The sequence below is a fragment of the Leuciscus leuciscus genome, assembly GCF_965113295.1.
Source record: "Leuciscus leuciscus genome assembly, chromosome: 3".
NCBI classification, from domain to species: Eukaryota; Metazoa; Chordata; class Actinopteri; order Cypriniformes; family Leuciscidae; genus Leuciscus; species Leuciscus leuciscus.
Window position 1 is genome coordinate 7324382 of NC_138727.1, and position 13664 is coordinate 7338045.

The 13664-nt window shown below is 36.9% G+C and overlaps 1 protein-coding gene and 1 long non-coding RNA gene across 2 annotated transcripts in view; one reads left to right on the forward strand and one right to left on the reverse strand.

Annotated features, from left to right (window-relative positions):
* The window catches only part of LOC309494418 (receptor tyrosine-protein kinase erbB-4-like), a 175111-nt gene that overhangs the window by 141691 nt on the left and 19756 nt on the right, over positions 1-13664 (forward strand). Inside the window, exons 14-20 of the mRNA XM_082163755.1 lie at positions 3762-3855; positions 4633-4787; positions 7119-7163; positions 7436-7568; positions 8737-8859; positions 8943-9041; positions 10219-10404. Coding sequence (XP_082019881.1) covers positions 3762-3855; positions 4633-4787; positions 7119-7163; positions 7436-7568; positions 8737-8859; positions 8943-9041; positions 10219-10404 — 835 coding nt within the window. The remainder of the gene's footprint in view (positions 1-3761; positions 3856-4632; positions 4788-7118; positions 7164-7435; positions 7569-8736; positions 8860-8942; positions 9042-10218; positions 10405-13664) is intronic.
* Positions 1-13664, reverse strand: part of LOC309494586 — a 109805-nt gene that overhangs the window by 65696 nt on the left and 30445 nt on the right. The gene's annotated exons all lie outside the window — the stretch shown is intronic.

Below are 13664 nucleotides of genomic sequence, written 5' to 3' on the forward strand. Positions count from 1 at the left end.
AAAAGACGAAGGACGTCAAAAAGCGAGATAAAATCAAGTGCTTTTACTGAGAAAAAAGGCAAACGTTTCGGTCACATGCAACCTTTCTCAATGCCAAACTTCCTAGCTTCCCTGAATTAGATTTTAAAATAAAAATATCCATTTGACAGTTGTAGGTAGGTTCATGGGCGTCGGAACCATTGTATATGGGTGGGACAGGACCCACCCACTTTTTAAGATCAATGATATTATACCCTCTCACTTTTACCGTCTCTAATTCAGCGCATTTGTCTGTTCGCTTTTCAGAGCGCTGTCAGTCAAATCCATTCCACTTGAGGAATTAAAATAAATATTTTTTTTAATTAAAATTAATAAATTAAACTCCATTTCCACTGAATCACTACATTATATTTCTCAACGAGCTGCAACTGACGAAAGTAACCGCCCGTTGTACCTTTCCAGTCAAATATTGCATTGCAAACATCAATAACAGCTTTAAGTTGTCATTGCTGGCAAATTACCGTATTAGGGGGATAATCCACGGATAGCTGTGCATTTAATGCACGACGTGGAGGCAAAGAACCGCCCGACGTTAAGTGGAGTTTAGTTTACTTGTTTAATTAAAAGGCACCAGAATGAAATGGTATTTACTCCAGTAACAGTTTTCTGGGGGAGGACCCACCCACTTTTTTTCTTCTTCCGACGCCAATGGGTAGGTTGGTAGACAGGAGCCTTGGTAGATAGTTCTGATTCTGATTATTAGATTTAAATTTAAATAATGTTTGCTGAATTTAATTTTAAAATAAAATAATAAAATATACAAGAGAGTTGTAGGTAAATGTGCATTATTTAGACAATCTATGTAAATGATGTTTGCGGAATTCGATTTTAGAATAAATTGTCCATTTGACTGTTGTAGGTTGGTAGAAGCCTTGGCAAATAGTTCTGATTCCAGTTATTTAGAGAATCAATTTAGATTATGTTTGCTGAATTTAATTTTAAAGTGTAACTTCAACCCGCTTTGTTGCAAAGTTGGTATGTAAATTAACAATGTCTTTTTTTTGAGAGAGAGAGAGAACTGAGTTGTTCCCCTCGCGGAACCCGGTGTCTGAGGCACGTGCAACAGCACCCCCCTTTTTCTGACAACACGATGCCCCACTTTTTCATTCTTTTCCTCTTCTTCCTTTCTTCCACTCCCCTTCCAGAGTCATTACTCTCTTCTCTGTCACTCTCTCCAGGTCTGGATATTAAGAAAGGTTATACTCCTTCTCATCGCCCCAGTCTACGGTTGGAAATTGTTAGATGTGGGTCATATACTTAGCTGAGGCTATATTGTTTTTCTGGTAGCATTGCTCTAAGGGATCTAGACTCTCCTGGAGCATGGCTCGGACAAGTTTGAGATTCCAATTGAGCATAGAAGCTTCAGGGCCTTGCCTATCATCGCTATATTAGTTACTGGGAGCAATGTTGTGCAAGGTGTGTGTACCATCACACACTAACGTATTATTGGCTAGGCCTTGGAGCTTTAGTCCTAAGGGTTTTTAGATTGTTCTAACCACAAGCAGGCACTGGTCAGCATGGTGTAGTTAGTATTGATGCCCCAATAGTGTCAATCGACGCAGTGTTAGTTCCCTCGAAATGTAACGTCTAGGTTACGTATGTCACCCCGGTTCCCTGAGAAGGGAACAAGACGCTGCGTCACGTTGCCATGCTTCACAGGCATACCTGCACATTTTCCTTCAGACAAGATGAATCTGATGACGTGTTGTCAGGCGCCCTTCTTATACACTGGGGTGCAACTGTCAGCCATGAATAGCGTGTTGTTCCACGTGCATTAGACACCGGGTTCCACGACGGCGTCTCCCCATAGTGTCAGTCGACGCAGCATCTAGTTCACTTCTCTAGGAACTGGGGTTACATATGTAACCTAGATGTTACTTGTTCTCCATGTTACTGAGAATTTCACACTTATTTGTCAGCAAAATGCTAGCCTGGCTCCGCCCTACTACGTACTTCCGCTCAATTTTCATTTTCCTTCAGGACTCCGTCTGGGTTTGCGGTATATTCTTGGGTTTTCTCCGGCCAATTTTCTTAACGGTCCAATCAGCGAACAGAGGGAGTGGCTGAGAACGATGACGTTGAGGTCGTGCGCTAGTTTGAGTTGTAGGGTTACGTCACGACTAAACGTTAGCGATTGGTTATGGCAGATCCAGAGCGGCTCTGGGCAGATCCAATAGTTTTCCATTTCAACAGAGTAGCCTACCCGCCTTCAAGGAAGTTAACGCTTGTCAATGGAGAGTGGCCAGACTCTCTGTACAAATGAAATGTACGAGTCTGGTAGGACCAGGCTAGCAAAATGCTTCATCCGGCAGACTTTTGACAGCTCCAGGGCTTTTGTGAAAACTGGCAGTTTCTTTCAGTTGTTCCCCGCCATTTGGAGAGGACTACAATGAAGTCTACATACAGAGAGGTTTTTCAGATTTTCTGTCACGGTGTTCTCTCAATGTGTATGATTCTTTGCAGCCTTTTATAGAACAGCAAAACAAACATACACCATTTGAGGTGAAGTTGAAGGAGAAAACGTGATGAAAATAAAATATAACTGCACACTTTTATAAGCACATTTTAGTATTACCACATTTGATAACTTATCAATACCATTATTCGCAGCCTTTTGCCACAGCTTACAATGCGCTGGATCCTTCACTGGAAACCCAAAAAAAACGAATTCCCGCTAAAAGTGTACTCTTTGAATTCTTGCACCCGGGAACAATACAAGTTGACACCATTGTGACTAAAAGTTTGCTAAGTATTTCCTACAAAAGCAAGGCAGTATTTGGCTGTGGTTAAGCATATCCATAGCAGACTGGCGAGATGGGCTTTGGACGGCAACATGCCCAGTGCATTATGGTTGTTGACAAAAGGAAAGACAACAGCCTTTTTTTCCTCTGTTTTCTAGTCAGGTAGCACAGATTAGGCATGCTTTCTGATGCATAGGCAGCCAAGTTTTATATAATGCCCATTTTGCCAGTGGTGAAGTACCCCTTTAGAGTTGGTAGGTAGATAGAAGACTTGGAAGTTAGTTAAGTTGGTTTAGGGCATCACATTAACATCCATTCTGACCATAACATTTTCCAGTGTGAGAAACTTCAAACTGTGAGTGCACTCGATTTCCGATGTTTTAAGATCTTGAAGGTTTCTTTGATCCTCACTCTGTTATTGACAAGGCACCATCTTCCCCTGTTTGGGAACCGCCTCTCAAAATTTCCCTCTGAAACACGGGCTGATGGAAACGAACAAAGGAAAGGGTATTGATGGCTCTGCTAGGCAGCTCCTCTGCCGTATCTCCCACAATCTGAGCTGCCATCTGCTTAGATAAAATTTAAAGAGGACTGTTTGTTCTATCCTCTCAGACCAGTGCAGAGAAAGATTTCTCTAATTAAAATGCCATTATTTTTTCATGGATCTTACTCAGCCGACTAGCATATTAGCCAAGTTCTCGCCAGTGTGTGAATGTAGTGTCTGTGGTTCAGTTGGCCATGGTTCAAGAAGACATGGAGGATGAGTCGGAGACAAAACAAAACCTGCTGTATGTGTTGTTGCTGAGACAATACATCATGTTATGTATATGTGCTTCGTCTGAAATTCTTTTGACTGATTGGCATGATAAAATAAGAATTAAAGGAATATTTAAAACACAATTGTTTACGCATAAACAGCCAAATAGAAAAAAAAAAATATATAGAACTGTCTGAATATTTCTATTTGTTTGAATGTTTTAGAGATGATCGAGAGTTTGCCAATGGATCTGTGTGTGTGGAGTGTGACAACCAGTGTGAAAAGGCTGAAGATAAAACTCTTAGCTGTCATGGCCCTGTAAGTAAACCAAGCAGTGTTTAACTTTCTTAATATATTCCAAAGAAAAACTAAATGTTTTCTTCTTAATATTTCATAAACGTATTAACTTTCCTTTTTTTAATGATTTTTTAAATTCCACCCTATACTTTTTTGCATTGACTTTCAGACCATTTTAAAATCTTCCATTTTTCAGAAATAAAATTGGTTGCAAAGCCATTTAATGTTGACAATTTTTTAAATGCCTTTAAATTTGACTTCACTACTTAAGCCCCACCCACCAGGGGCATCATTGTGACATTTTGGATATTTGTCTGCAAATTAAGTTAGCAGTACTCAATTTCTTCTGTAAAATCCAAGTGCAGTGGTTTTAGACTTTAAACGCAGATGAACAAAGCTGTCAGCTTCTTAAGATAACCTGTCTGTCCATCTCAATTCCTAAGCTGCATAATTAGCAAACATCAGAGCTGTCAGAGAATGTAAGAACTCGCCCAACTGTGTGACACCCACTTCAAAATGGGCAATTATTTATATCAAATATGTATGAATTTATGTTGTCAACACCGCTATGTGACTTAAGTAAAACTTTAATGACATTTTAATGTTGCTCAAACTCACAAGAAAGTACCGATATTTGACGTGCATAAAATATTACAGTGTTTCTTTTGGGTTAAGCATCAATATAACATTATTGTAAGTAGTTTATTATCCTTTACTTGTCCCTCTTGATTTGTCATGTACGACTCCTGGACAAATATTTTATAGGTAATTCTCCTGCATTTTGTCTGCGTGGTTTAGGGTCCAGATCACTGCGTGAAATGCTTGCATCTGAAAGATGGGCCCAACTGTGTGGAGAAATGCCCTGATGGTCTGCAGGGAGCAAACAGCTTCATCTTCAAATATGCTGAGACCAACAACGAGTGCCATCCCTGCCACCCCAACTGCACCCAGGGGTAAGCAGCATCTGCCTGTATGTGTGTTTGCTTTTTCCTCCAGGCCAGCACTACTCAACACAAACAGACTTTTTTTCGAGGCCCTGTGATTTTACCATCATCATGGCAACTGCAATAATTACAGTACAAACATCTTTCCATGTCTTCTTGCCTTGATAATAAGGAGCAAGTTATAAATACCACGTGAAGGTAGAAATTTGATGATGTTTACAGCAACTTTAACTATGGCTTATCCAATAATATTTTCATCATACCGAGGATGCTAGTATTTCATCAAAACTACAGTAATATTATAAGATGTTATTTACAATTTAAAATTACTGTTTTCTATTTTGATATATTTTAAAATAAAATGTATTTCTGTGATGCAAAGCTGAATTTTCAGCATCATTCAGTCTTCAGTGTCACATGATCCTTCAGAAATCATTCTAATATGCTGATTTGCTGCCTTAGAAACATTTCTTATTATTATCAATGTTGAAAATGGTGGAATCTGATATAGGGTACAATGTGATTTTTACTAGTACCATAGTATGATTGCATAGTATGATTTTTTTGTTAAACATTAAAAGCAATAAAAGCAACTAGTTTTGTGTGAAAATAAATCATAAAAGTGGTTTGTTTGATTGTTTGTTTGTTTGTTACCTTGAACAAAACTGAAAATCATTAACAAGACCTTTGTCTCAAAATATAGTCAAAAATGTTATCAATTCTTATATGCTACTTAATCTAGATTTGATAAAACATTCAATATTAGATCAAATTATGCCGTGTTGTTTACAAATTATGTTCACACTGCATGATTTTAGCCCCGATTTTCACTCGCCAACAGATTTTGCGAAGTAGCCGACACATACCTGAAGGGAAATCAATGCTCGTTTACACGAATCACGCAGTCTGCATTATCAAATACGCAATCTGAGAGAATCGACGATGCGTCGCTGTCGCCCGTGAGATATTTAGTGATGTTAGCTGTTTAAAAGAGAACAAAGTCAAATGCGCCATTTACCCCTGTGTGCCTTTAGCCCCGTTGTACCCTCTCTTTTTTTTTCAAGATTCTTTGATGAATATAAAGTTCAAAAGAATAGTATATATTTGAAATTGAACCTTTTGTAACATTATAAAATATAAAAATATAAAAATAATCCCCCCAAAAATATACTGATCATATATTTGATCGAAATGCATACCACACTTACATTAGCCTACTCGATTTTAAAAGAATAGCTTTAAAACTTAGGAGTGTGACTTGAGCCTAAAGGATCCTCCTGTGTGGCACCTGAGCTTTCAGAAGTTCACTAGCCCTGCTCTAGGCTATTCTTTTGCTCAGTTTCATCGTGGAAATCCCATTCATTCAAAACAGCCCAATCTGCATGTAACTATCTAAACTTGGATGATGAATTTGGGTGCAGTTCCACAGACCTTCTGAGGCAGATCATACTGTGCATGGACACACAAGAGACATCCACCCAGTCTGAGCCTCTGGTTTGTTCTGGTCTGTCTTGGCTCTCAAATCAAAGCTCTTGCAATGCTCTAGGACACCATAGCAAAGCGCTTGCGATCCCTTCATCTTGTGGGTGACAGTCATTGCCACTGGTTACTGTCAGGCGTGGGCTCTTCAGCACGGTTCTCTATGATTACTGAACCCAGTCGCCACTGTCACAGTGCTCCAACATGCCTTATTGCAGTATGTAAAGCTCATGAGATGATCATCAAAGAGGCTAATGCTAGATAGATGACTAGGTAGATCACATGGTGCACATTTACTGTTCAAAGCTTAGGCTCTGTATTTTTTTCATGATTTTGAAAGGGATGCTCACCTGACAGTAAAAAAAAAAAAAAAAAAAGATAGTAAAAACACTAATATTGTGAAATTTAAAGTAAAACATATATATATATATTTTTTTTTTTTATGTAATTTATCCCTGTGATGCAAAGCTGATTTTCAGCATCATTACTCCAGTCTTCAGTGTCACATGATCCTTGCTGATTTGCTGCTCAAGAAACATTTTCTATTATTTGAAAACGGTTTACTGCTTATTTTTGCATAAACAATGATACAGTTTTTCCGGATTCTTTGATGAATAGAAAGTTCAAAAGAACAGCGTTTATTTGAAATAATGTTTTTGTAACAACGTAAATGTCTTTACGGTCACTTTTGATCAATGTAATGTGTTCTTGCTGATCTTTAAAAAAAAAACGAACCCCAAACTTTTGATCAGTGTATGCGACAAGCTATTAGACCTTATTATCATCATCATTGTTTTAGTAATCTTTATTGTAGTAATAATATTTTAATTAATATTTTCATTCTAATTTTCTGTATCACAGGTGTACTGGACCCCGGATTCAAGATTGTATTGGGATGCTGGACAGGTAAACACCCAAATGTTTTCCTCATACGTTTTGTTTTTTTAATTCCCAAACTATTCAAGGCACTGTTTATATATATATATATATATATATATATATATATATATATATTCAATTAAATAAATTAAATAAATTAAATACAATTCGAAAAATTACAAAATCTTTACAGATAATTTTCACTTGTTTCAAACTAAAGAACTTTTCATATTTGTTGTGCATAGAACGGATCCAAAAAGAAAAACTGAATTTGAACTGAATGGTATATTTTCCTCCAGGACTCCTCTGATTGCAGCTGGGGTGATTGGGGGGATGTTTGTGGTCGTAATCGTGGCGCTCGGATTTGCTATCTTTTTCCGTCGGAAGAGCATCAAGAAGAAAAGAGCTTTACGCCGTTTCTTAGAAACAGAGGTGAGAGCTACAAATCTGCCAACATTTAAAAAGGCGTTTCAATCATTTGGATGCGGGGCACTAATTTTGATAAACATTTGATATCAGGAGACACAAAGTCTGAAAAAAAAAATAATGCAGACAGAAAGCCTGGCCAGTGAAATTGGTGTTGTGGTGCATGGACAGGTTTGTGGGCTCTATAGCCAGTCTGAACTTTCCATTTGAAAGTGCCTCTCTCACTTCAATGGCGGGAAACCTCAAATGGAATAATGGAGATCATTTTCGGATCCTTAAATGGCAACTTCTGAAAGTTCTTCAAAATGTTCTGCTGCCCGTATGTGTGTGAATGTGCATTTGAAATAAAGTCAATATTATGGAATCTGCAGTTTTGTTAGGGAGTGTATAGCCCCAAATTGATTTGCTGTTTCAGTATCTACTTCTTGCAGATAAATCCAGTGTTGCAGGATTATTTGTTGTTGTTTTTATTGAAAGACATAAAACATACAGTATAATATACTCAATATCAGGATTAATAAATTATTTAGAAATAGGGTCTGTCTACAGCAACCATTATGACATAGGATTTTTTATTGTATTGGTGGTTCTGTCACCCATATTAAAGAGTTGAAACCTAAGGAAAAGTATAGCGATCTGAATTCGGAGGACCGGAGATACATGCAGGAATATATGGATGCAGTAGCTCACATATTATAGATAATGAGGTTCAAGGTTAAAATAAGTATTTTGAACTGAATACATGATGAGATTGGCAACCACTGCAGAGTGATATGAATAGCAATTTGTAAATATGAGAAGTACAGCAGCTATATTGTGCATGTTTTTTTAAAGGTATTGTAATTTGGCAAAGGTTTTAGTGGCTAGGTAAATGAAAACAGATTAAGAGGCCATGAATTAGTCTTCCAGGTTTTGACGTCATCCCTGCAGCACTCTTTAACGTCACTGAAAGAAGCTCTGTATAAACATAACTCGAGAAGTAAAGAGGAGATAAAAACTCAGCAATTTAAACTGAAAAAAGCAGAGCAAATTGGCAAAACACAGACTGTTACCAAATCATTAATGAACAATAATGAAATCATACCGTCCACAATGGTGCCAACTAGTTACTGGCAGATGAAGCTCAAGTAGGTATTGTAGTTATGAATGAATTTTGATTATGTTTTTTGAGCAGTTGGTGGAGCCTTTAACACCGAGCGGCACGGCGCCAAACCAGGCACAGTTACGTATACTGAAGGAGACGGAGCTTAAGAGGGTCAAGATCTTGGGAACAGGAGCATTTGGCACTGTTTACAAGGTACTACATTCACTTTTATGATTCATGTGTTTATGAGTTCTGCATGTTTCCTGAACTTCTGCTGCCATTTTTTTTTTTATAAGGGAATCTGGATTCCAGAAGGAGAAACAGTGAAGATTCCAGTGGCCATAAAGATACTCAATGAAAGTACAGGACCTAAAGCCAATGTGGAATTTATGGATGTGAGTAATTTATAATTAAACCTTACTTTACTGTTTACCATCATTTGCAAATTATATTGCAAGAACAAACAAGTGAATGAATTTAGCCAACAGCGCAAATCAAATACCACAATAATTTCTGGCAATTACATGTATTTTTATATACATCTTACATTTAATAAATATACCTAAACAACTTAAGTTTCTTGCTTTTGAAGCCATATGGGCTTTGAGTAGATTTCTTAAAAGCATGCTAAAGTTAAAGGAAGCTGTTTGTATTGAACACAAGGGGAGCTGTTCACATGTAACTGAATTATTGCATAAATATGCACTACAGTTCAAAATTTGGTGTCGGTAAGATTTTGAATGAAGTATCTTATGCTCACCAGGGCTGCATTTATTTGATCGAAAATACAGTTAAAAAAAAAGAAATATATTACAATTTTAATATATTTGTCAAATGTAATTTATTCCTGTGATGCAAAGCTGATTTTCAGCATCATTACTCCAGTCTTCAGTGTCACATGATCCTTCAGAAATCATTCTAATATGCTGATTTGGTGCTCAAGAAACATTTCTGATTATTATCAATGTTGTGCTGCTTAATATGTTTGTGATTATCAGGATTGTTTGATGAATAGAAAGTTTAAAAGAACTGCATTTATTTGAAATGGAAATTTTTATAACATTATAAAATGCTTTACTGTCAATTTGATCAGTGTAATGAATCCTAAAAGTAGGAATAAAATGAATTAAAATAACACAAATTTTTAATTACACTTATGACCTTTAAGCTTTCTTCTATGAGAATGTTTTGTGATCTGACACTGTGTTCTCAGTAACGTTTCTCAGTGTTGCTTCTATGAGATGAGAGAGATAGAGAGAGAGAGAGAGAGAGAGAGAGAGAGAGAGAGAGAGAGAGAGAGAGAGAGAGAGAGAGAGAGAGAGAAACTGAACCCGCAGATTATACATTTCTCTTGCAGTCATTCTTGGCCTCCCTTATGGTTTTGGAGCAGTTTTGATGTTGATTCAATTATGATATCCCGATATGTATTGTATCATGAGGTAGTTGCCGATACTCAACCCTAGATTGGAGTACTAATTAATTGGACCTAGAGTTCACATAATGTGTAATGACCAAATTGATCCATAGTGTTGATGAAAACACATTTCCAGTGTTTCTCTTTTTTCCCTCCAGGAGGCGCTGATCATGGCCAGCATGGAGCATCCTCATTTAGTGCGTCTGTTGGGGGTCTGCTTGAGTCCCACTATTCAGCTGGTAACTCAGCTCATGCCCCACGGCTGCCTGCTGGACTACGTACATGAGCACCAGGAGAACATCGGCTCCCAGCTGCTGCTCAACTGGTGCGTGCAGATCGCAAAGGTAAGACTGTGTTTTTGCCTCTGTTGTTGAGCATGTACAGTGAAAAACATTGTCTCAAATAATGAATCTCTACATACCCTTCCCAGAGTTCATAGTAAATGCACTTTACTTGAAGTTTTTACACTGAACGCACATATCTGCAGGCTGCTGAACCACTAAACACTCAGCTGCTTCGGCTCAGTCGGGTACCACATCAAACACAAGGACGTTCTTAGAAGTGCTTCGAAGGAAGAAGCTCCGGTGTCTCATGCGTCAAATGAGTGCAACTGCCCCCTACCACGTTTAAAGAGAAAATCTTCTTTCTTCAGCTCTGTGATTGAAACGTTATGTAATGGACTGGTGTATGAAGGAGTTCAGGGAAAATATCCTCAGCTACCCATTTCCTACTCAGCATTGCATGAAATATTTATTTAGCTGTGGTGCTCAAAGAGTCAACGCAAGTTGAAGTCCAGTTTGTGTCATTTGCCTATCCAGTTTCTCACTCCAGTACTGGTAATCCCTGTCTATCTATAATATCAGTAGTCTGGTTTGCATCAACATTATACTGTACTGTTCATTTTGTAAAATAAATTAATCATTTTAATCAGCATGGATGCATTAAATTGATAAAAGTAACAGTCAAGACATTCATAATGTTACAAAAGTTTTCAAAAAGATGAATCCTGTTCTTTTGAACTTTCTATTCATTTAATAATCCTGTATTTCCACAAAAATATGAAGCAGCACAACTGTTTGTGATTGATAATGATAAGAAATGTTTCTTGAGCAGCAAATCAGCATATTAGAATGATTTCTGAAAGGTCATGTGACACTGAAGACTGGAGTAAAGAAAGCTGAAAAATCTGTAAATTTAAAATATATTAATATTATTATTAATTATTATTATTAATTATTATTAACATTATATTGTATATTTATTTTCACAATATTACTATTTTCACTGTATTTTTGATCAAGTAAATGTAGCCTTGGTGATCAGAAGAGAACCCCAACTTTTGAACGATGATGTATTTTATGCAGATTTTAAGATATTGCATAAAAATACTGGATGTAAAAGCCAAAATGAGAATAAAATGTCCAAAATGTGCATACAAAACATGAGACTGAAATGCTGCTTTAGACATTAAAGAAATTGTGTGAGACGAAAAGAGAATTAACTATTCAAGCAGATCTAATTAAATCATATAATCATAAAATATATATAACATTATATTTCTCTCTGTGTTGGGACAGAAAAAAAGTCCACTGTCCTCAATCAAGAGCCATAATCACTGTTCAGTCTGAGATTGTTTACCAGCATGTCATCTCTCAGAGAAGCTAGCGAGTTTAAGGTTGGATCTGTGTTTGATTTCTCACCTGCTGTGGTCCTCAGGATATTAATCCTCTCAATCGTCCATTAGATTACCCTGCTGTGTTCACCCAGTGACCTGTGATTGCCGCCCAGTCCTTTTAGATCTTGGCGTCGTGCTCTCCTATCATACAGAGCCTGTGTCTAGTGCAAGGGCATGGGCTCCTCCTCCTGCTGTGTTCTTGGAGAAACTAGAGTCTTATTTTATTGTGAGTGAATTTCCAGACCTGTTGCTTTCTCACGCCTAGACCTGAGGAACATGACAGCTGAAGTGAAGAGAAAGTTAGATGCCAGGGAGAGAGGAGACCGATTTTGACGCCTTCAACGTTTCAAGATGTTTGAGTTGGAAAGCAGCATTTTCAGTGTGTCATTTTCAACTACATCAGACCGATTCCTCTCTCTTCCGGTTAGGATACAAGATTAATGTCATCTTTCATAGCATTGCTCATTTACTTTGCACCTTTTGTCTGAGAATACAAGATCTGAATTAGTCATATAGTGTGAACATGACAAATGAGAGTTCCATGAATATGCAGGACCTGTAAAAACATAATTTAACCAAATCATATTTGTTAATACGCTTTATTTCTTAATGAAATAAATGTATTTCTTTATTTCTTTTCTGAAGCAGATTCAGAGTAACACTCAAAATACATTATTCTGTGTCCCTTTTTATGTGTAAAATTGTAAACAAAAAAGTATCTGAATATATATATATTTCAAAATACAGTATTCTCTATCTGAAAATAAAATAAGTTATCTCCTTTAATTTAATGATATTTTATTTAATGATATCCTTGCTTTTATGTGCAAATTTTTTTTTATCTTCCTGATTTAATAGTACAGGCATCAGGGGTTTAAATGTGCAAAGTTCAAATGAGATATTTTTGCAAACATTGGCTTATTGAAAAATCATAATTGTGAATTTGATTTGGCATTGCAGTATGAATGAAAGAGGGTTATAATATTCTTTCTAAAATCATCTCTATGGATAAAGTACTGTATGTGGCTGTGGTAGAGCTCGTTTGCATATTTCCAAGCTAACTTGGCATCAAAAGTGATACCCTCCATCAGATGATGGGTGTCATTTGAATAATTCCCAGCATCCAGCATTTATCTGGCAGGAAAAAACAATGCCAACAAATATATTAGAAAAGAACTTGTTATCATCATTGCATCCATTTAGACTATTATCTTATCATGTTCAAATCATATACCTTGTCCAGCATTTCCATCTCGCTGTTTTTCATAGCAACACACACATATTGGTTTCTCTCATGCAGTAATTGATATCTATATAGTACTGACATTGCAAAGTTTCCTCTTTCATAGCTTAAGAGACTTAATGGACTTCTCTGTTTCTTTCATCTACGATGTTACTAGTAGAATTCCTGAAGAGAAATATAAAATGCAATCAAATGAGACCATTTTCGAGCTATGAAATAATGTGGATACTATAGCTCAGATCATTTGTTTTATTATGGCAGACTCAAAATGAAGCTTTCTGCATCTTTAAGACATTCTTTAATGCATTTGTTTTCTATCAGAGCGAATGCAACTCAATTGTGGTGCAGCAAGTCTCCCATACCTTTTTTTTTTTTTTTTTTGTGCCTTTTCTATCTTCATTTCAGTTTGAATGTATTGTTTGTTAATAAGCATTTCTGTTTATTTATTTTTTTAATTTCACCTTTAAATGCATGTGCTGTTAATAGCCGGCATTCAGCTTTTGCCATCACCTCTCAAACAATCCCTAATCCAAGCTGAATAAGTGCTTTCATTCCGCCCGATGATCACTCTGGAAATGCAGAGTCTCTGAAACCCTCCAATTGCAGCGAGGGATCCGATGCACTCATAGATGTATGGAGTTTGGATTTGGGGGATTGAAACTCTGATTGGATCATTCATTTCAAGA